The sequence below is a fragment of the Homalodisca vitripennis genome, unplaced genomic scaffold, assembly GCF_021130785.1.
Source record: "Homalodisca vitripennis isolate AUS2020 unplaced genomic scaffold, UT_GWSS_2.1 ScUCBcl_10295;HRSCAF=19112, whole genome shotgun sequence".
Lineage (NCBI taxonomy): Eukaryota > Metazoa > Arthropoda > Insecta > Hemiptera > Cicadellidae > Homalodisca > Homalodisca vitripennis.
This window is the reverse complement of record NW_025786552.1, coordinates 7,078-28,894: the sequence shown is the minus strand read 5'-3', so window position 1 is coordinate 28,894 and position 21,817 is coordinate 7,078. Positions and strand designations below refer to the sequence as shown.

Here is a 21,817-nt window from a genome sequence, read left to right as displayed (position 1 = left end):
TTACTTCCAAATTTCCTTTGTATTCTGTCAATTTCACATCGATGTGAACATAATCGAACTGTTGCTTCAATATCTTCATTCGTGTTAAGCACGGCGTCCACTGTGACCGGCCCGGTCCAGCCCAGCCCGGACTTTTATACTCTGTCAAAATGCATACGATCAAATGAAAACCCGCCAACTGCAACCGGTCTGGGCTGGGCTGGACCCGGGCCGGTCGCAGTTAGTGGGTGTTCATTTGATTGCGTGTATTTCGACTTCACAAAAAGGCCGGGGCGGGTTCACTCCGGCCTAGCACCGCCCACTGCAGCCGGGTCGGGTTCACTCCAGCCTAGCACCGCCCACTGCGGCCGGCCCGGTCTTTTTGTGAAGTCGAAATACACGCAATCAAATGGACACCCACCAACTGCGACCGGCCCGGCCTATCCGGCCTTGGTCGGCTCTTCGGGTGCCGTGTGGGCCGAGTTTTCCTGGGCTGTGCCGGGCCGGCCGCAGTGGGCGGGTTCCCTTTGATTGCGTGTATTTCGACTTCACAAAAAGGCCGGGCCGGGCCGCCCGCAGTGTACGGGTGTCCATTTGATTGCGTGTATTTCGACAAAAAGGCCGGGACGGTCGCAGTTGGCGGGTGTCCATTTGAGTGCGTGTATTTCGACTTCACAAAAAGGGCGGGCCGGGCCGCCCGCAGTTGGTAGGTGTCGATTTGATTGCGTGTATTTCGACTTCACAAAAAGGCCGGACCAGGCCGGCCACAGTGGGCGGGTGTCCATTTGATTGCGTGTATTTCGACTTCACGAAAAGGCCGGGCCGCCCGCAGTGGGCGCCTTGCATTAGTAACGGCAGCGGCGTTAAAAAAATCAAAACTCCCGATTTTCTACAAAATACAAGCATAATTCCCGCCCTATTCAAGGCAGGTAAAATTCAAGCATAATTCCCGCTCTTCCCGATTTTCAAGGCCGCTGGACACCCTGATTAGCCAACGTGCCAACTGAACGTTTGAGGAGTATCAATCGGTAACTGCTGTTTCTTTCTATTCATGTTTGTTTCCCGTACTTCTCGAAACGCCCAAAGCGATTATACTCGACGCCATTTCATGAAGCGCCGCCATTTCGTGAAGTTCTATCTCTAGTGTTCCTGCTCACTGACAGTTTATGTTTTTACAGTTTTATTAGTTTATATTACATAAAAGAAACTGTATACTCGTGCAAGACATGTACAGACAATCCAGCGTTACACCCAGAAGTTTGTTTTGAGGCGTTTCATACTTTGGACGATTATTCGTAAAAAAAAAAAAACAGAAAACAGTTTGTGAGATATCTTTTTACTGTTGTGTATTTATTTATTTATCACACATCATATCTAGTTCATGTACCGGTATACGTTTGTAAAAATTATACAGTTTTATCAAAATAACGTTTTCATTAAGGTACTGGTACTTAAAACAGAAAAATATCTATAATTCGTTTTAAAAAATGCCCATAAAAGCATTTCATGGTTTTTTATTCTTTAAATCAATTACTTAAACAAATAAAAAAATGGCTTTACAGTTTTTAAAAAATTAAAATATTTAGTAATTTGGCACTAGGGCAAAACATATACGTAATTACTTGGCGTGCAAAGGGTTAAGTCTTAAGTCTTTGTTTCCATACAATGGTCCTGTTCCAAAAAGAAAGTCACTTCTCAGAAGTCAGAATATTCTTTATTACAATTTCTTTAAGAAATGCAATGATGTCAAAACAATACTGTATACAAACATGAGTATTTACATAAAATTGTAATACAATATAATATGTATACTTAAGTCCAGGTTGTTTGATAAAATTTGTCCATTGAGTAGATTGGATTGTCCAACAAGAAATTCTTCAGTCTGTTCTTTAGTGTAGCATCAGTTCCCTGTCTGAAGTCTTGTGGTAGGTGGTTGAGGATCTTTATACCGGCATATATTGGTTGCTTTGCAAAAATAGAAGTTCGATGAGCTGGGAGATTGAAGCGGTTTGCATGTCTTGTATTATAGTTGTGAAGGTCGGTTTCTTGATTGATGCATGGTGAGTCACCTCACAAATGTACATTGCATATACAGTTAAGATTTTGAGGTTCTTAAAATGTTCTCGGCAGCTCTCCATAGGTTGTAGGCCTAGTATAGTTCTTACAGCCCTCTTTTGCAATATTAAAATCCTGTTCATGTTGGTCTTGGTAGTTCCACCCCATGTAGCTATACCATACTTTATGTGGGTTTCACAGAAAGCGTGGTAAACTATTTTTGCTATTTCTGGAGTGCCAATTTGTGTCATTCTTTGTATTAAAAATATACCAGTATTCAATTTTTTGCATACATTGTCAATGTGGGCTATGCAGGTAAAGGAACTGTCAATGGTAATGCCCAGGAAGCATGCACTATCTTCCACTTCCACCTCAGGTAATGCTGGGTCCTCCCTTCCTCTTCTGCCAAACATAATTAGCTTAGTTTTATGTGTGTTTATAACTAAGTCATTTTCATTGCAGTATTGAGTGGCTAGATTTGTGGCAATAAATGCACTTATCTGAAGTAATTCGGTACTCTCCTTACCCAGCACAAGGGTAGTATTATCAGCGTACATTATGGGAGTACAACTGTCGCTTAGATATGCTGGTAGGTCATTTGTTGTCAGGATAAAGAGAGCTGGCCCCAGAACAGAACCTTGGGGTACCCCTCTTGTTATTGGTAGAGGTGTTGATAGAACTTTTTTGGTGATACCCTTTTCTTCACTTAAAAACTCCACAATCTGATGTCGTTTGGCCACATAGTTCTGAACCCATTCTGCTGCTTTTCCCACTATACCAAGGGATTGTAACTTGGTGAGGATAAGGTCATGGCTAAGGCAATCGAAGGCCTTGCTAAGTCCAGCATAATACCTACTACTATTCTGCCAGCTTCTATATGCTCAATAGTTTCCTCAATATTAGACTTATTAAGGCTGTTGTTGTGGATTTATGTTTCCTGAACCATGTTGGTTTGGTGTCATCAACTCATTTTCATAGCAGTGATCCAATAATCTTTTGAGGGCTATCTTCTCAAACAGTTTGGATACTGTTGAGATACTTCTAGTACAGGAGTTTTTCTGATTAAACCAAAAGCGATTTACAAATTATGTAGTCTAATTCATGCCAATCCTGTGACATTGTTAATGCTTAATGTGGGACAACAATAAACATTCTCGATTCTTGATCTAAGAGTAGTTGTCGATAAAAGGCTAACATGGAATCTACATATCAAAAACATTTTACACAAAGCAACAAAGACCTGAAATCTGTAAATGACTTTGAATTTAAATGGGAACTGAAACCTAAAATGATCTATTGGATATACAAAGTCATAATAAAACCAATAGTCACATATGCTGCTTCAGTATCGTGGCCGAAAGTAGAAGAAAAAAAACAGCTGCCAAGAGGTTACAGAGTCTTAAAAGACTAGCTGGTGTAAGCATCACTAGGGCAATGAGGTCGTGCCTAACTTTGGGACTTGGTTCTGGGACACACTCCTCTGGGGCAGGAGGTAAAGAAGACAGCACATTAAGTGCAATGACACTTTTGAGTAAAAAGGTCATTAGGCCTACATCCTCAGAAGGACACTGATAATAACTCAGGAATTTCTTGAGACTGAAATGATCACCCAACGTGTCTCAGAGAGTATGGTGATTCCTTTGGAAAACCATATCTAGTCTCTATTGAAGATAGGGAGAAAATGAGTAATGAGGAAGCCAGCCCTACTAAAGGTGTCCAGAAGTATTATACAGATAGATCACGCCTTGACCCTAGAGCAGAGGGTTTAGTATATATGGACCAGAAGTAAATTTATCAGCGCCCCTGAGAAAACACGCTACGGTCTTCCAAACGGAAGTCACGGCAATTCAATCATACATTAGAAATACAAATGAGGCCAAAAGGAACAGAATACTTGATCCTCTCTGATAGCCAGGCTGCACTAAAGGCACTTGGTACCTTGGACTCTAAAGCAGTATCGGAATGTAAGAATGTAGTAGCGGAACTGGAGTAGCTTTTTCCTACAGCAAAGCTCTAGTAAAAGATTAGGAAAAGAGGATTAGATCCTTAAACTGGAGAAGGCCCTCTAGACTAAGACAATCTAAATTGTTTATCTCTCCTTTTGCTAAAGGGTGGTCAGCTCTCCTAGAGCAAAGTAAGAATGATCTACGACTGTTATTAGGGATGTTAACAGGACATGGCACCCTTAGTAATCTGACGAAGGTGGATCTAAGCCAGACTGATGAATGTACCCTGCAGAGAAGCAGAAAAACTGAGATACATGTACTGTATGGCTACACTTTCTCTCCATGTATGGCTACACTTTCTCTCCATATGTAAAATTAGGAAAAAGTTCCTAGGACCTAAACATAGAGTAAAGGAGGCGCAAAGGTCCTTTTAGAGTTACGTGCGGAGACAATTGCCTCTTTCCCTCTAGACAAAAAAGTAAACTTTAAGGCTAATATATTATGAAACATATATAATAATTTTGTAAGCAATTCAGATTGAATTACACTACACCAAATGGATTGAAAAAAACGCAGCATCAAATTTAAAATTTTTAGAGATTAAAGTGGGTCAGACTTTACTAGCAATTAATTATTAATAATAAAATAAATTTGTCAAAAATTTAGATTTTGAAAATATAATACTACGCCAAGCTATTGCATGTCATTGAAACACCCAACCATAGCTGTATTACAATTATAAAAATAATGTTTCGATGGACAACCCTGGAATCGCCTTGTAACCAACTTCAAATCAATACGATTTTGTGATTTGGGAGAAACTTACCGAACTTGACCCGGATATAATCGTGGGGATCGCTATTCCACAGTTCTTCATCAGAGTCAGAGTAGGACATGAGCGGGAACAGCACCTCTTGTATAATGGCGAACATGTGCGGCTTTAGGAACTTCCAAGAGTGTGCATGACTTACACTGTAAACAACAATGTGTAAGAACTATTGTAATATAACATACAAACTTTGGTCTACTTAAAACCAGTTTTAAAATATTTTAATTATTAATTATAGGTGACTTGTTTTCTTTTTTTAATCCATTAGGCTTCACTAAATACAAGAACGTTGAAAACAAACATTATTACGTAAATACACTATTTTTGTCAGTTATTATATTACTCTTTATTTTCCATCTATAAGAGAAAATGGTTTATTTGAATGTATTTCATCCTAGCACCAAAATACATGGACAAACTAATTAACTCCCTTTGAAATTACCCTTCTTAAGAGTCTGCTGAGGGTGTTTAGCCATGTTGCATTTAGTGGTATAAGAACAATGTCACAAAATAATCTCAAATACTCTGTTATTTACATAAAAAAAATTGAGATTGAGGTGTCATTTTAACCATTGCACAAACAAAATTACAATTGCTTTGTGTAATTTTGATATTAATATTGTGTGTAACAATATAAAAACATAAGATTCCATTCCAGCTCTTTTAAGGCAGATTTCTTCGAAGCCTATGATGTAGTTTCTGGAGATCTGTTGCATTTCTCTGATCATGACCATAAGAACCCAAAACTAACATCATCCAAATATATATTATATTATATGTATGTATAGGCTTATGCAATATAACATGAGCTTGTGAACATGATAACTGCCATAATTTTAATATGTCCAGACTAAACTTGGTACGAAGGCAGTATTTGCATATAGCTTGGATGAGTTTGTTAGCCAGTTTTAACCAATAACAAATTAAAAGATGGTGGCCATTCGCAATTGGCCAAAAATTTTTAACTTAACTAATTCTTAATATAAACCAAAAACGATATATTTTCTGAATGTGTTAAGTAATTATAAACAACATCAATTTGTTCTCTGTTTTTTCGATATTTAAGTTATTATAGATTATAGGGTAAAACCAAAATAAATTTTGTAATTTTCAGGTCATATACAATAATGTATGTCTTCATGTGCTTTATTACATCTTCCAGATAGAGAGCATACATTAAAGTTTTAATTAGTATACAACATTGCGTATTAACACAATAACTACCATAGTGTTTAATAGATTCAGCTTATTTACACATAGCTTTGTTGAGTTTATTAGTCAGTCTTAACACATAAAACATGTCAATGGCATTAATTTGCATTTGTGCAAATTTGTAGTCACAGGTATTACACAGCTTAAATAAAAATTTACAGTTTTCATAACATTATAAAGCAATTTTAAGCAACATTTATTCTTAGTTATTTTTTAATAACAACATTTCATGATTATGTCTGTTTAAAGTTATAGAAGTATCTAATAGACCCATTATAAGTGAATATGTTTACACACATAATTTCGGATTAATTGTAAATTAATCTAGTTTACGTTAGTACAAAGAAATTTAAATGCTTTTAACGATTTTTGTATTTTAAGGTTTTTAAGATTAAGGAATTTTTTAATGTTTGAAAGTGTTACAATTATACAACATACCAACATGGAGAGTTATTGCCCTATCAGTGTCCTGTAAATTAAACATCTAAACAAAAAAATGCATATTCAGTTTGATATTTAGAGATGACACCCATATGTGAAATCTACCTTCCTTCCGACTGAACCAGAAAGAATATTTGATGTGCACCCATGGCAATTATGTTTTGTTTTCCAAGCAATCAGTGTACAATTCCACTATATACAAAATACAATTAATTAGTTTTGTACAATTTTATTTTTAACATAACAGTTTAACTGCTGTAGATGTGTATACTCGCAAGCAGAGCACTTGCCATCAACGCTACTATCAGTTAATCTCTCACCGCGCTATCGGCACTCAGGTAAAGTCATGTGTGCTATCTTGCCGCCGGCCAGGAGTCGGAGCGAGATTTTGTATGGTGCGGTGGGGGGGGGGGAGTGGAGTTGGTATGAAGGGAAGAAGTGTTGGCTGGAGGGGAAATAGGAAAACTTAAGAGGGAACAGCAGGAATTACTTTGTCATTGGAACTGTTGTTTTTGTCTCACTTATGAAACATAATCTCAATATATTTACAAATCTATTCTATACAGTTATTATTTTTTCATGGCAATGGATCACAATATTAATAATGAGAATGAAATTGACCGTATAGTGGACAAGTTCTCAGTTGGGAATTTATGATGATGTTTCAGAAGATGATGCAGATGTCAAAGATGATTTATTAATTTAATTATTTTATTTATTGATTTATTAACTAACAACACTTCCCAAGTTTTATCCTGCCAACCAAACAAGTAAACCCAATGAAGAGATGTCTCGTCTGCAGTACAATCACAAGACGAGAGAAAAACAAACGTGAATAATCCCGCTACATGTTTGAGTTTGGCGATGCCGCTTTATGTGTTGTTCCATGTTTTTCAGAATACCACGAACTAAAATACTTCTAGGATTGTATTCTAAAATTGTATCGTGATAAAAATAGACCAATACACTCAATGATTTCTTTAAAGGTGTAATTTAAATACACTAGATATAACTAGAAATAATGAACAAAAGTAAAAAACAGATATATATATATATATATATATATATATATATATATATATATATTATATATAAAACATATATAGTTATTGAAGGTAAATTAAACGATCTCTGCGCTGTGACCTATGCCGCACCGCATGCAAGTTCAGTTAAGAAAAACTCTGCGGCACTGGCACGGCCGGTTGCACAATCTACAGCATTCAAAGGGTTAATAGGATTTAAAATTAAGGCATTTACAAGCTTGGCAGTTTGTGAAATTAACATGGCCCTAAAGAATGACCCAACAGAGATTCCTTCTTCCATGTTGGTGGATGATTTAACATCTTCAACATCTACAAACTTAATATGTGTCACATTTTACCTGAATTTACTCTTTTATTATAAAGCCATAAATTAATTATGTCTCTTTGTCTATGTTACTATTGGTGATTAGAATTCCCCTACACCCTATTTGTCATTAGGTAAGCTTTTTAAGTCTATTAATAACCTAGTATGTAGTTAAAAACAAATTCAGTTAATATATAATGTTGTATGGCTTACTTAATTCAAAAGTAAAAAGGTATTTGGTTAATATTAAGTATTAATCTGTGAAAATAAATTCAAGTTCTAGTACATTAATATTATTGCACATGTCATGCACTGAGGCTGTGCATATCTGGACGAATATCTTTCACCCAACTAATAATAATAAATCCATTAACTTTCCTATAACGCCAGGACAAGTAAAATTTTTGTTTCTTATAGTTCAAAGCTAATTTTTATTATAATTAAATTATAAAAGGTGAAAGCAAACAAAACTTATAAACAGGGAATTTTACTTCAAATTAGCGTATTTATTGATACAAATTTAAAAAGAACTATTTAAAAAACTGTTTCTTTCAAATCAATTTTAATTTAATTGTAAAATGTAATTAAACTGAAAAATGTACTTACATTTTTACTATAAAACAAGATAAATATTTCAAACTCATCACAACACTACCACATGATGCAGAATAATATCGAGATACATAGTAGAAGCGTCTGCGAGCATGCCTTTTGTGAACTAAAAAACTTTCCAATAGACATAATCTATATTATCGGATATAACTGTATTTGGAGTTTTGGTCAAAGTCTGCTATTCTAATATATCTGTCTACGGCGTGGGTAGGGTTAATAAAACTTAATTTTCAAATATTGAAATTTCTACTTAAGAATTATTTAATTTGAGTTTTCCAGTTTTACTATTTTAATTCTAATTATTAATTTAAATTGTAACAGCATATAAAATTATTTCTTTGGTGATATTATTTTTAATCTATCTTTATCTTAACCACAGAAATTGGACTTTTTAATTACCACATTACTTTATTGTCTGTCATGGTGATTTGTACATTGCAATTTGCAGCCCTTTATGTGGAGATATTGATCACTGAGATGGATTTGAGATCTCATATCTAGGAAACCTCTTAACAACACACTACACTACAGTTTAACTGTGGACACATACAGTTGAAGGTTCAGTTATAGAGTTGTCGTTAACAAAGCAGTGATCATAAAATTGATCAAATTAATAGTAGAAGCTTCTTGTTCTAATATTTGAAATTCTCAAAATCATTTATTAATTTGTTTGGGTCGTGATACTGAAATGAATTCCGTGAATTCACCTATTGATTTTTAATTTCAATAAACAAAACTGTTCACATATCAAGCGTTAAGTTTTTGTCAAAATGTTTATTTAGCACTTCAAATCAGATCATAACTTACTAAAAATTAGTACAGCATACAGTGATTAACACTCACCCGATATTGATATAATTCAAGGTCTGTTGTAAAACTCTAGGAGAGACGTAGGTTTTTCCTCCTGTACTGATCTAATATTTTGAGCAAAACTTCTAGGATTCCACCAGAAAATGTTTTCAAATACCATTCTGCAAAATCCTTGTAATCTTTGGTGACATTTCCTGGACTGCCATATCTGAGAAAAATCAACTGTGTTAGTTCTAAATAAAAAAGAACCCTAAAAAACCCACAAAGAACAAAAATACTATGATAATTCTTCTTCTATAATAATTCTTCTACTGATAGTTCTTTGATAATTATACTATCTTTGAACAGTAGAAAATGATAAAAAGAGAAAATGAGAAAATTAACGTGAACTGTGCAGGGTGGCAATTACCTCTCAAACATGCGGTGGAGAATGTGCAGGGCCCACTTTTTACACTTCCACCAAGGTAGGTCCACCCACTCCTCCTCGTCCACCTGATTGGTCTGGTCAGGTACAGGCCTGTCCGCCACTGTCCGTACAATCTCCATCCACTGAGAGAACACCTCTCGGGAAATCAGGTCCAGGGGTAGTACATACTGTAACACATATAATTTATTTCTGATTAGTATCTGGTCATTGAATACACATGATAACATTTATATTTCTACAGTTTGTATTCCATTTTAATGTAAACACAATTTAATTCAATACAGTACACTCGTAATTACTCCTAAGTTGTTTATCCCCTTTGCCTGTTCAGAGGTGTCTGAGATAAAATCTTTTACAATACTAATGTTATTTATAAAATTCAATTACTATGCATCATCCATAGTCAGTGCCTATCTGCTGTCGCCACTGTGGCTCTACCCCATTCAATTTACCATTTGTACATAAGCACCCTCGTTGAATATATTGAGGAAAGGCTCTGGCATAATTTTGTAATAAGATTTAAGTTGAAAAATAAAAGATATCAACAATAAAATAAAATCTGTAAACACTTGTTTTATAACTGAAGAAAAAGTCCTCCTAGGACTACAATGTAAGGGTTACCCAAAAAGTAACAGACGTTTTGAAATAAAAAAAAACCAACAAAGTAAAAATAAAAACTTTTTACTATTTTAATTTTGAAGGTAAACCCTTATTTATATTTTTCTACCAAATCCCCATTTAACCCTCCTGTTGATAACCATCTGTAAATGGCAAGGCCGTTTTTTTCATTTGTAAACTTATAAAAAAGTGATTTTATACTTATACAGTATTTCCGAAAGTGATGCTTATTGTACATCAAAGTTTTCAGAACAAAATATAGAAAATTATTATAAAATAACAAAAATTCTTAACTTATGTATGAAAAGTATAGCTGTTTTGATAAATAAAACATATTATTGATAAATAAATTTATAACACTTTTGCTCACTCAGATATTTTAGAGAACACTATATACAGTTCTCAAAATAGTCACTATATTATAGAGAATTTTACAGTGAACAAGAAAATATATACTTATACTGGAAAAATAGTTTATAAGAAAGCAATGCTAGAAAAACTAACTATGTACACGGTAGTCAAAACTGTGTCTATTCTGATGAGCTGTTGGTAGAAGTTTTGGCCTCCAACAATGTTAAAGAACAATATCTATTACTTGGTCCAGAAACATTTTCAATTTCCTGATCGGAAGGGTCTAGGTCATCAGGAATATATTCCTCACCGCTTCCAGAGGAGAAGTCATTCAATGCAGTGTAATCCTCGGGAAAATCTTCAGCTTCAATGTCACTTTGAACACCTAAATCACTCAAGTCCTCGTCAAAAATGTCTCATGTCACTTGATAATAAAGGATCACTCATTTTATTTCAAAAATGTTAATAAAAATAAAATAAAATCTCACAGAAAAAATACCGGCATGAAAGGTAAACAATGCCGACTTGTCAGTCAGTCGTCACTATATTACTACGCAATAGCAGTCAGCTGCCGATTTCTGTTTACAAAGTTGTTTCTTTTTATTCTCGTGTACAATAACACAGACCTTGGAATAAATCTTAGGATGTAATTTAACAATAGCTAGCCGAATATATCAGCAAAGACGCGAAATATCCCGACCAAACCGATTATACAAACAGCTGTTTTGAACAATGCCACGTCGACACCTAAATTCATAATAGAGGTTAGGAAGTTGATGCATCAACGTCTATCAACTGGAGGGTATTAAATAACTTTTTAATAACATGGTACAAGCTTTCCAATACCCTCCCTGTAGAAATCTGCTGTCTGTGAATTCAACCACAGCTTTACACCAGTATGCAGTTCAGCAATTTTTTTTTATCCTGAGGGTAAAGGACGGTTTTGTCCCTGCACTTAGTCCTAAAAAGGACCTTTGCGCCTCCCTTACTTATATTTGTGTCCTCAAAATCTGAGGCTTTTACAGAAGCCTATCAGATTTGAGGGCTCCTGTTCTCGGATATCCTTGAGGTTAAGGAGATATACTTCCAGAATCTATTCCAAATTTTTGAAATGGCAGGACAATTTAACCAAATATGCTCTGCTGATTCCACCTCTTCTCCGCAGAGTCTACTGGGATTTGTCAGTCTGACTAAGGCCCACTCTCATAAGATGTTTCCTTAGGGGGCCATGTCCTGTCAACATCCCTAATATCAGTCTTATATCCTCCTTACTCTGATCTAGGAGAGCTGCCCACTCTTTAGGGTAAGGAGAGATAAACATTTTGGATAGTCTTAATCCTGAGGCTCTTCTCCAGTTCAGCGTTAAGTGTCAACTCGTTACATATCGAGCCATGTCTATCACTGGGAACAGTTGGTAGTCGCTTAGGGCCAAATCCACGCTGTACGGCAGATGATTGAAAACTTTCCATCCAAGAGCTCTTGGATATAATTGGCCATGTGTGGATGAGTGTTATAGTGGAGAAACAAAACTTTCTTGCTAAATTTTCCCAGACACTTGTTTTATATCGCGTGTCTTAAGTTTCTGAATGTTTGGCATATATCTCTCTGAGTTAATAAGTAGGCCACATTCAAGAAAATACACAGTAGCCATGATTTTTCTTTCTGACAGCGATTGCACACACTTCTTCGGTTTCTTGGGCGAGTATGTTTGTCCCCATTCCATAGACTGCTGTTTATTTTACAGCTGACGTGCTTTACCCATATTTTGTCACTGGTTACAATTTGTTCAATGACTTGGTTACCACTTTTGTCGTTGTCTTCCAAAATGTCAGTGTCGCAGCAAGTCTCTGTTTCATGTGGTCCCGTTAGAATTTTCGGAATCCACTAGGTACAAAACTTGTGGTAACAAAAATTCATTGCAAATTTAAAAGATGTGTTCTGAGAAATCCATAATCGTCAAATGACGATTTTCTCAGGCTGTTTTGTTGATTTTCAGCACCAATTCATCACTCACAATACTAGGCTTACCACTGCATAATGCTAAATGTGAACACTGGTTCGTCCATTTTTTAAATCAGTGCACCACTGCCTCACTCATTATTCTTTGACCATTCAGATCACAAATCTGATGATAAATTTAAATTGCTTCGTGATTTTACACCAACATAAACCTAATCACAGATCGCATTTTACAACTGGTAGGATATTCAATTGCAGTGCTTATCTCAACATTCCACTGTATACAAAGTACGATAGGCACGATGCACAATCTATCACGGCTGGAGTATGCACCACTCTGATGCCAAGATGGTGGCTCTAGTCCTGCCCCTTGCTGCGCCATGTTCAAACATCTGTGACTTTCTAGACAACCCTCATTGTAAATGTACGAATATATATACATAACCATCGGTTTAACCCATTAAAAAATCATGTTTTTCTATGAAAAACATTTTCTTAATGACTTCTAAGTTTATTGTAAAGTAATTATATATTACTGTGTACAAGTTTTATTACTTTGTAACTATACCATGTGTTTTTCTGTTTAAATATAAAGAGTTAAATTCATTTAACAGCAATTTTTTAGCAACTATTGGCAATTTGGAATTATTTGTGAAATTTGCTTAAATCTGGTATCCCTCCATTGATAATCAAGAGTTTACTGTATTGTAAAAATAAGATTACGCAGACAGTTCTAGATAGTCCTGTTGCATATTGCCAATACAGGCTACATGGTTTTAGTATTTTCCTTCACATATGTGAAAAAGAAGACAACACTTATTCCTTTATTATTTTGATAATAATTACAAATATATTTACTTAAAATATTTATTAAGTACAACAAATACAAAATGGTCTAAAATAACAAATTTATATGCTTACAAGGATCTAGTAATAGTTCTATACTGGTGAGTCTGAAAAGTAAACAGCATCATATTAAAAAGTGCTAAATTTAAACTGTAGTCTTAGATCTTTTGGTGATTGATACCACTGTTTCTTGTTTATTTAATATCAATATGTTACTAAAATCTAATTAGGAAACAACAATCAAAACAGCAGGGTGCAAGTTATCAATCAAATAATAATTCTTTAAAGTGAAACCGTACATCGCCGCTCGCACACCCACAGCAAACCAACAGGGAAGCGCGCGCCCATGGTGGCGAACGGGATGCCGGATCCAAGACAAAACTAGGTAAAAAAAAAGAACACCGTGGTCAGTATACTCAGGTTCATTTACTAAGACACACATAGGCCTATCAGTCAATATAAATATATATGTATATATACTATAAATAAAAAAAAAATAAAAAATAAAAAGTGCCTGCAGTAGTAGATACCTCAAACAATTATTCTTGTCAGGTGCACCTGCATACAAAAATTAGAAACACCATAATTTGAAACAAGGAAAGCCAATTCCACCCGGTATCCTTCGGCTAAGGGCGGGCTCCTAATGAAATCCAAGAAATAACTAAAATAATGTCTAAAACTAACTTAAAATTAAATAACAAAATATAAACTATATAAATGGCAACAATAACAATATCACAGGGTATCACAGATGTTGACTGGTAGAAATGTCCATCATGGTGGCCGTCCTTCAGCAGAGCGCAAAAGCGAAGTTTCTCTGCGACCACGCATGATGGAGAGAGAAGACAGGAGAAAAACCATTCCTCTCTTGGACCTCATCAGTGAGGGGCCGTAAACTTAGCCGCACATGTCAGAAGGAGAATAGCTCAGCAAAACTAAATAAAACACTTATTTAAACAAAATTTTTAACTGGAGCTACTCCTAACTTGTACACCACGGCTCGGAGTCTTTGCCACTCTACCGCAAAGGCCAAACGCCTTCAAAATGGTCAGTGGCCTCTGCAAGCCAATAAACCACACACACACATACACTATATAAAACACACATGAGCCGGGGAGATATAGGTATTGAACCGGCTCAGACTCCCCCCCCAAAAGGAGGAACTCCCCTCTGTAATTTCTTCAAAATGAAGAACCAAACGAAATGCCTCTCCCCCAATGGTTGAAGAATTATAAACCGGAAACCCTGAAGTCTGCAGAAGGGAAAACCCAAGAAAATCCAGTTGGAGGCAAGAAATCACTCCAAGAGTTGCGTGGGTACAAAGAAGAAAACAGGAACCTTGATCAGGAAGAAGGAGCAGAGGTGATCAGGCCTCTGGACCTAAAACCCTCCCGCACAGACTAAAGAGAAATCACGGATGACTCCGGCAAGGCTTCAGGATGGGATATGTGCGCCTTCCTGAAAATCTTCCCGGACTGAGGATCTCCCAGTCGGGCAGTCACCGGAGTCAGAAACTTCAAGATGCGGTGGGGACCAGTCCACCTGTAGCAAAGTTTAGCAGCTCTTTTATCCACAGCCGAACTGACTGGGTGAGCCTTGCAGTAAACTAGATCCCCCACCTGGAAGGATTGGCATACGACCTCGGTTGTACTTCCTCCTTACTAACTCCCTAGCCCGAATGAGATTCCACCTGGCTGCCTCCCAAGTGGCTTTCACATTGGGAGTACCAGGAGGTGGCAGAAGATCGCTAATTTTCCAAAGGTTCGCCAAAGGGTTGTTTGGCGGAAAGCCAAATAATAACTCGAAAGGTACCGCCTTGTGACTTTCATATGCTGGGCCGTATTAAAGGCAAATTGGATCCCAAGGTAGTTGTTGATCCCAGGTGGTCTGATTTTCCGCATGAGAAGGCAATGAGAGCAGATCGAAGATTGCGATTAAACCGTTCGGCGTGAGAAGGCTGAGGATAGAAAGGGGAAGTAGTCACATGGCGGATTTCCGTGCCCAAAGCACATTCTTTTAAAGATATTGGAGACAAACTGTGAACCATTATCGGAAACTAAGGTGGCGGGGATTCCAAAGTGTTGAAAAAAATGGTTACGAAGTGCTTGCACCGTGAGCTGCGCGGTAGCACTCCGCAATGGGAACAACCAAACAAACTTGGAGAAGGCATCCACACAAACAAGTAGGAACTTATTTCCGGACTTGCTACGCGGGAGAGGCCCAACATAGTCAATGAAAACCTTCTCCAAAGGTTTTTTTTCCGCCACCTCAGATGACAAAAGACCCAACTTGGTATTTTGAGCGGGTTTGCTTAGCGAGCACAGTTCACAAGAACGTACTCGAGCTGCAATATCCCGGTCCATACCTTTCCAGATGAACTGATCCCTAATCTTCGCGATGGTCTTATGAATTCCTAGATGTCCGCCCACAGGAGAAGAATGAAAATACTGAAAGACCATCGGTACAAGAAAGCTTGCAGCACTAACTTAGGTTTTCTCCGCTGCTTGTCACGGCAGCATAGAGCACACCTCGGTACAGAAAATAAGGAGGGTGGGCACCTCCGTTTTTAAGCTCATTGATGATAGCAGTCAGCTCGGGATCCTTAAGTTGGTGTGGAACAATGTCCGAAAATGCCAGAGGGAAAGTGTAGGAGCACGCCACAACATGGCGGCTCTGATAAATTCTGAGTGGTCGTTGGGTAAGTGATACATGCGTGACAGAGTGTCCGCTATGATATTTTGGGTGCCTCGTACGTGCTGCACTGTGAACTTAAGGGCAGAAATTTGGACTACCCAGCGACCAATCTTCCCGAGCTGACGGGGGTGGGCAAGGAGCCAAGAGAGTGCCTGGTTGTCGGTTTCCAACAAAAATTCTTTATGTTCTAGGTAACGCCTGAAACTTATTAATTCCAAACACGACAGCCAAACATTCCAGCTCATAAACAGAACAACTCTTCTTCTCACAAGGGGTTAAACGTGCGTGAAGCATAAGCTATGGGCTGCCGGATACCATCTACTTATTGTGATAAAACAGCGAGCAACGGCTAAGGAGGAAGCATCAGTTTGCAAGACGAACTTACGACTGAAATCAGGCATAGCCAAGACTGGAGGCTGCATTCACTGCCTCTTTCAGCTGCTCAAAAGCAGTCTGTTGCGCTTCACCCCACTCAAACTTGGCACCCTTTTTCCTAAGAGAGTTCAGAGGGGCCGCCACTTCAGCAACATTGGGGATGAAACGACGATAAAAATTTATCATTCCCACAAAACGGGCAATCCCCTTGGCATCCTTAGGAGGAGGAAACTCCCTGATTGCCTGGGTTCTCTCTGGATCAATACAAACACCTCGAGAAGAGACAAGATGACCCAGAAACGATATTTCAGGCTGAGCAAAACTCACCTTTTCAGGATTGACGGTAAGGCCAGACTCTCGCAGCCTAGTTAGAACTTCCTCTAGATGAGTCAAGTGCTCCTCATAACTCTCACTGTACACAAGCAGGTCATCCAGATAGTTGAACACGAACTTAAATTTGACATCATGAAAGATAGAATCCAGGAGTCTGGTGAGTGTCTGGGCCCCCACAGCCAAGCCCATTGGCACTCGGGTGAACTGGTACAAATTCCAAGGCACACAAAAGGCAGTGAGAGGTCGAGACTCGTGTTTTAGAGGAATCTGATGATATGCCTGATTAAGATCAAAAATGGAGAAATACTTGGCCTTACCAAACCAGTCGAAAGCAGAATGCAAATCGGGGAGAGGCACGGAAGTCAATTTCTATCTGAGCATTGAGCTTTCGATAATCCAGGACCAATTGGACTTCCCATTAGGTTTTCGGCACTAGAAACGCTGGACTGGAAAAAATTTGAGCAAGACGGCTCGATTACCCCACTCTTAAGTAAATCATCAATCATATTTCTCAGAATTTCCATCTTGGGCGGAGCAAGCTTATATGGATGGGAACGTACAGGACGGGTGTCTGTAAGACGAATCTCGTATTCCAAGAGATTGGTCGTGCCCAGTTTGTCAGTTAGGACTTCAGGAAAACTGGAACAAATCTGCCTTATGTCCTCAGCCTCTTTCGGCGTAAGATGTCCTAGTTGGTCAGGAGGAGTCAAGCTCTTATCTTCCATCTCTAAGGCAGCAGTCCCACGAGACTCGACATCTGAAAAGGGAACGAGCACCCGCCTGACGAAAGCAAAGAAAACATGACTGGAGGCCAAAATCCAAAATCATGCCAGTTTTTCCGATAAAATCTGCTCCCAAGATGAAAGGAAAAGTCAGGTCCTTAGCCACCAAAAAGCTCCAATCCCAAGAGAAATAATTAATTTTGATGTGAATCTGGGCACTACAGATAATAAGGTAAAGGTGTGCGTGAAGCAGTCCAGCAGATAAGTGAACTAGGCTCAACCTGCCGTATTAGCCCAGAGGATTTTAGATCTTCAAAAAACGACAAAGAAAATCAGGCTGCGTGCTGACCCAGAATCAACCAGGGCCTTCTGCACCACATTCCCCACAAGTACATCCAGTTGTGGGCAGGTTGAGCGGGCAGCCCTTACTTCCCTGCGCAGCCAGAGCAGCAACCTCCCCTCTCGGCCAACGATGATAACTGTCCCCAAGTCTATTTCTTTCTGTTTTCTTTTGTTCTGCATTAAAAACCAGCTACCCTTTTACCATCAAAAATCAGGTACATATTTGCCCTCAAAATTACCTTTACGGCATGAGTCGGGCTTACTCGTCCGCAAGCTTACTAGTTTTTTTTATTAAGTGGACAAAACGGTCTAATATGTCCCACTTGCTTGCAGCCATAACAGGTAGGAGGCTGCCTACGGGAAGGAGCAGCTGCTGGCTCAGACTGCACCGGAGCATGGACCGGCCCCGGAGGCAAGTGAGGAAGATGCCTCGACATGGCCTCCCTTTGATCATCCGCATCCTGAACCCCTCTAGAGATGATGGAGAGGCGGTTCACCAAATCCGCAAAAGATGCGGGACGGCTACAAAAATCAAACGGGAGCGTTCTTCAGGTTTAATGCCCTCCAAAATAAGGCCTCACCAACTCCGTTTCGCTCAAGCTCAAGCGCAACACCCGGGCTACATCCCGTATCTCCCCGACAAAATGGCTCAACGTCTCGTCTGGTGCCTGAGGACGGTAAACGCGTTTCCACCCGCAAGCGCTCCCTAACCCGAGCAGGTACAAAGAACTCCAAGATCCTCGGCGTGGAACTGGTCAAAGGTGGGCCACCTCTCTTAAGGCAGTCTAGAAGGCGATCAAAAAGCGGCCTTAAGGAAAACTGCGCTAAAATCTGCATAAGCATGGCATCTGTCATACCAGGAAATTCTCTTAGCTTAAAAACTTCCAGAAGGAAAATGGATAAGTAAATTAGTGTCAAGCCCATCAACTCTGGGGAAGTGTTGTAAAAACACTCCCCAAAGGATGGGGCAGTTTGCCAAAGCTAGAAAAGGAAGGCACAACTATAGATGATGCCTCACCACTACCCATCGGAGACATAGTAACTCTGGGAGGCTCGAAAGAAAGAGCCGGTGGATGGTTAGCAAAAGTAATGGTAGTGGGAACCTCCGTTGGCAGTGACAGCGGTAACATAGTACCCCCTTCTCTTTCACCGAGCGCACCTCACTCAAACCATCTAAGGCTTGTTTTAATTTGTTACTGGCCGAAAAAGCCGAACTTTTAATATCAGAGTTTAAACTAGGAGCTGACATAAGTAAAAACTATTCTGTCACGCCAATGTAAAAAGCTGAGATGCCAATCTAGCCTTTGCTGACCCGGACATGGGAAGTGACTCAAAATTAATATCGTCTTCTAATTCCTCCATGCGGGTTTTTACAAAACTCAAATTCTGTGTTAATTTGGAAACTCTGCATTCCAGCTGCGGTCCCAACGCTATACAAGCCCGTAATTGAGCTCTTAATGCCCCTCACATCTCCCTCGGGCTTCTGTCCTCTCGCCAGGACCTCAAAAAACCAACTCGGGCTTGCGTAGATGTTCAGGCACCAGGGAAAACGCCATACCAAACAATTAAGACAAATAAATACCACAATAAACAACAAAGCGTACGCAACAATTACTTAGTAACCTAAGTGGACTCAACTCACAAAAGGCTTACACTGACGAGGTCCAAGTGAAGAACTTAATACCCGCTACCTAATAGAAGGATACCCTGCAAATATACACTAACCACAACCTACAAACACAGAAGCAATAAATATAACAAAACAACACATTGATAGGGGAGAAGTAGAGTACAGTTAGATAAATTTAGCGGTTTAAGCAATTTAGAGTCCCTTGCTCCCTGCAAAGGGTAAGTCTGCAGGAAGCAAGACACTAAACCAATTCCACCCGGTATCCTGTGCTAGGGCGAGCTCCTAATAAAAAAAAATTGTGTACTCTAACCTCCCCCTACCTAACACTAACCTACACCAACAAACAAAACCAGAACTGAGAGACAGCTGAGAGAGCAGCTAACCACGCTCTGCTACCATTGAAACCGTACATCGCCGCTCGCACACCCACAGCAAACCAACAGGGGAAGCGCGCGCCCATGGTGGCGAACGGGATGCCGGATCAAGACAAAACTAGGTAAAAAAAAAGAACACCGTGGTCAGTATACTCAGGTTCATTTACTAAGACACACATAGGCCTATCAGTCAATATAAATTATATATGTATATATACTATAAATAAAAAAAAAAAAAAAATAAAATAAAAAATAAAAAGTGCCTGCAGTAGTAGATACCTCAAACAATTATTCTTGTCAGGTGCACCTGCATACAAAAATTAGAAACGCCATAATTTGAAACAAGGAAAGCCAATTCCACCCGGTATCCTTCGGCTAAGGGCGGGCTCCTAATGAAATCCAAGAAATAACTAAATAATGTCTAAAACTAACTTAAAATTAAATAACAAAATATAAACTATATAAATGGCAACAATAACAATATCACAGGGTTATCACAGATGTTGACTGGTAGAAATGTCCATCATGGTGGCCGTCCTTCAGCAGAGCGCAAAAGCGAAGTTTCTCTGCGACCACGCATGATGGAGAGAAGACAGGAGAAAAACCATTCCTCTCTTGGACCTCATCAGTGAGGGGCCGTAAACTTAGCCGCACATGTCAGAAGGAGAATAGCTCAGCAAAACTAAATAAAACACTTATTTAAACAAAATTTTTAACTGGAGCTACTCCTAACTTGTACACCACGGCTCGGAGTCTTTGCCCACTCTACCGCAAAGGCCAAACGCCTTCAAAATGGTCAGTGGCCTCTGCAGCCAATAAACCACACACACATACACTATATAAAACACACATGAGCCGGGGAGATATAGGGTATTGAACCGGCTCAAAAGACATGTTCGAAAATGTAAACAATTCTACTACAATACTAATGCAAGAGCATATTATGCTTAATCGAGTCTTGGATAGTTTGCCACTAGTTGCTGCTGTTTTATTTAATGGCTTTTCTTGTTGTTTAGAATCAGCATTCAACAACTTGTTGTAAATAACATCCTAGTGTTTTAGTCCATTTAACCTGCTTGAAAACCACAAATGGTCAAATTTATAAACTACGACCCTAAATAAAATAAATTGTGGTAATTGACGATAATGTACATCAGCACTAACACTAAGAATTAGAACTATTATACTCTAAAATTTAGGGATAAATTTGAGATCTCAATTATAAGTTATATTTGCAAGGCCTGTATCAAGTTACAAAGTAAAAAAAACAAGATCGAATTCCAAATTGAAACAAAAGTATTAGCAATAGATTATTAACAGAATTAACCTGTTACTATTGAAAACAACAAATAAAAAAATGTAATGTACCTGTGTGAGAGCAAAGTATATCTTGAGGATCTGCTTCTGCAGCAGAACTGACTGCTCAGACTGGTCAGGCAGCAAACGCATGATAAGCTGGTAGATCATGGGAAACAGCAGGTTCATGGCCTCATTAAGCGGGCCTCGTTCCTCCACCTTCTTGTACCTATGCAGTTGTAACCACAATTTACTTCCTCGTGTAAGCCATGAAGATACGAGGTGTGTCCAAAAAGTATCCGACCTTGACGTCTGGCATGAACTGACATTACTCAGAGGTAACGGCAATCTGGTCCCCTTCAAAGTACTCCCCGCCACAAGCCACTACCTTATTCCAACGCTCCTCCCAGTTCTGGAAACACTCCTTAAATTAATTTTGCAGAATGGCTAACAGGTCCTTCGTCGCATTTTGTTTTATTTGTTCAACATCGTCAAATCTTTTTCCTTTCAAAGGAATTTTTAATTTCGGAAATAGCCAGAAGTCACAAGGAGCTATGTCAAGCTATGACTGTAGGGAGGCTGTCGTGTTTGACCAAAAAACGCTGAATAAGATTGGTTG

The 21,817-nt window shown here is 38.7% G+C and overlaps 1 protein-coding gene across 1 annotated transcript in view; it reads right to left on the bottom strand.

Moving 5' to 3' along the window:
- The window catches only part of LOC124374839 (importin-7-like), a gene marked incomplete at its 5' end in the record, with an annotated part of 46,463 nt that extends 24,908 nt beyond the window's left edge, over positions 1-21,555 (bottom strand). Inside the window, 5 exon segments of the mRNA XM_046832985.1 lie at positions 4,807-4,952; positions 9,265-9,320; positions 9,322-9,439; positions 9,641-9,825; positions 21,271-21,555. Of these exon segments, the coding sequence (XP_046688941.1) occupies positions 4,807-4,952; positions 9,265-9,320; positions 9,322-9,439; positions 9,641-9,825; positions 21,271-21,555 (790 nt within the window).
- Between the last annotated feature and the right edge of the window lie 262 nt (positions 21,556-21,817).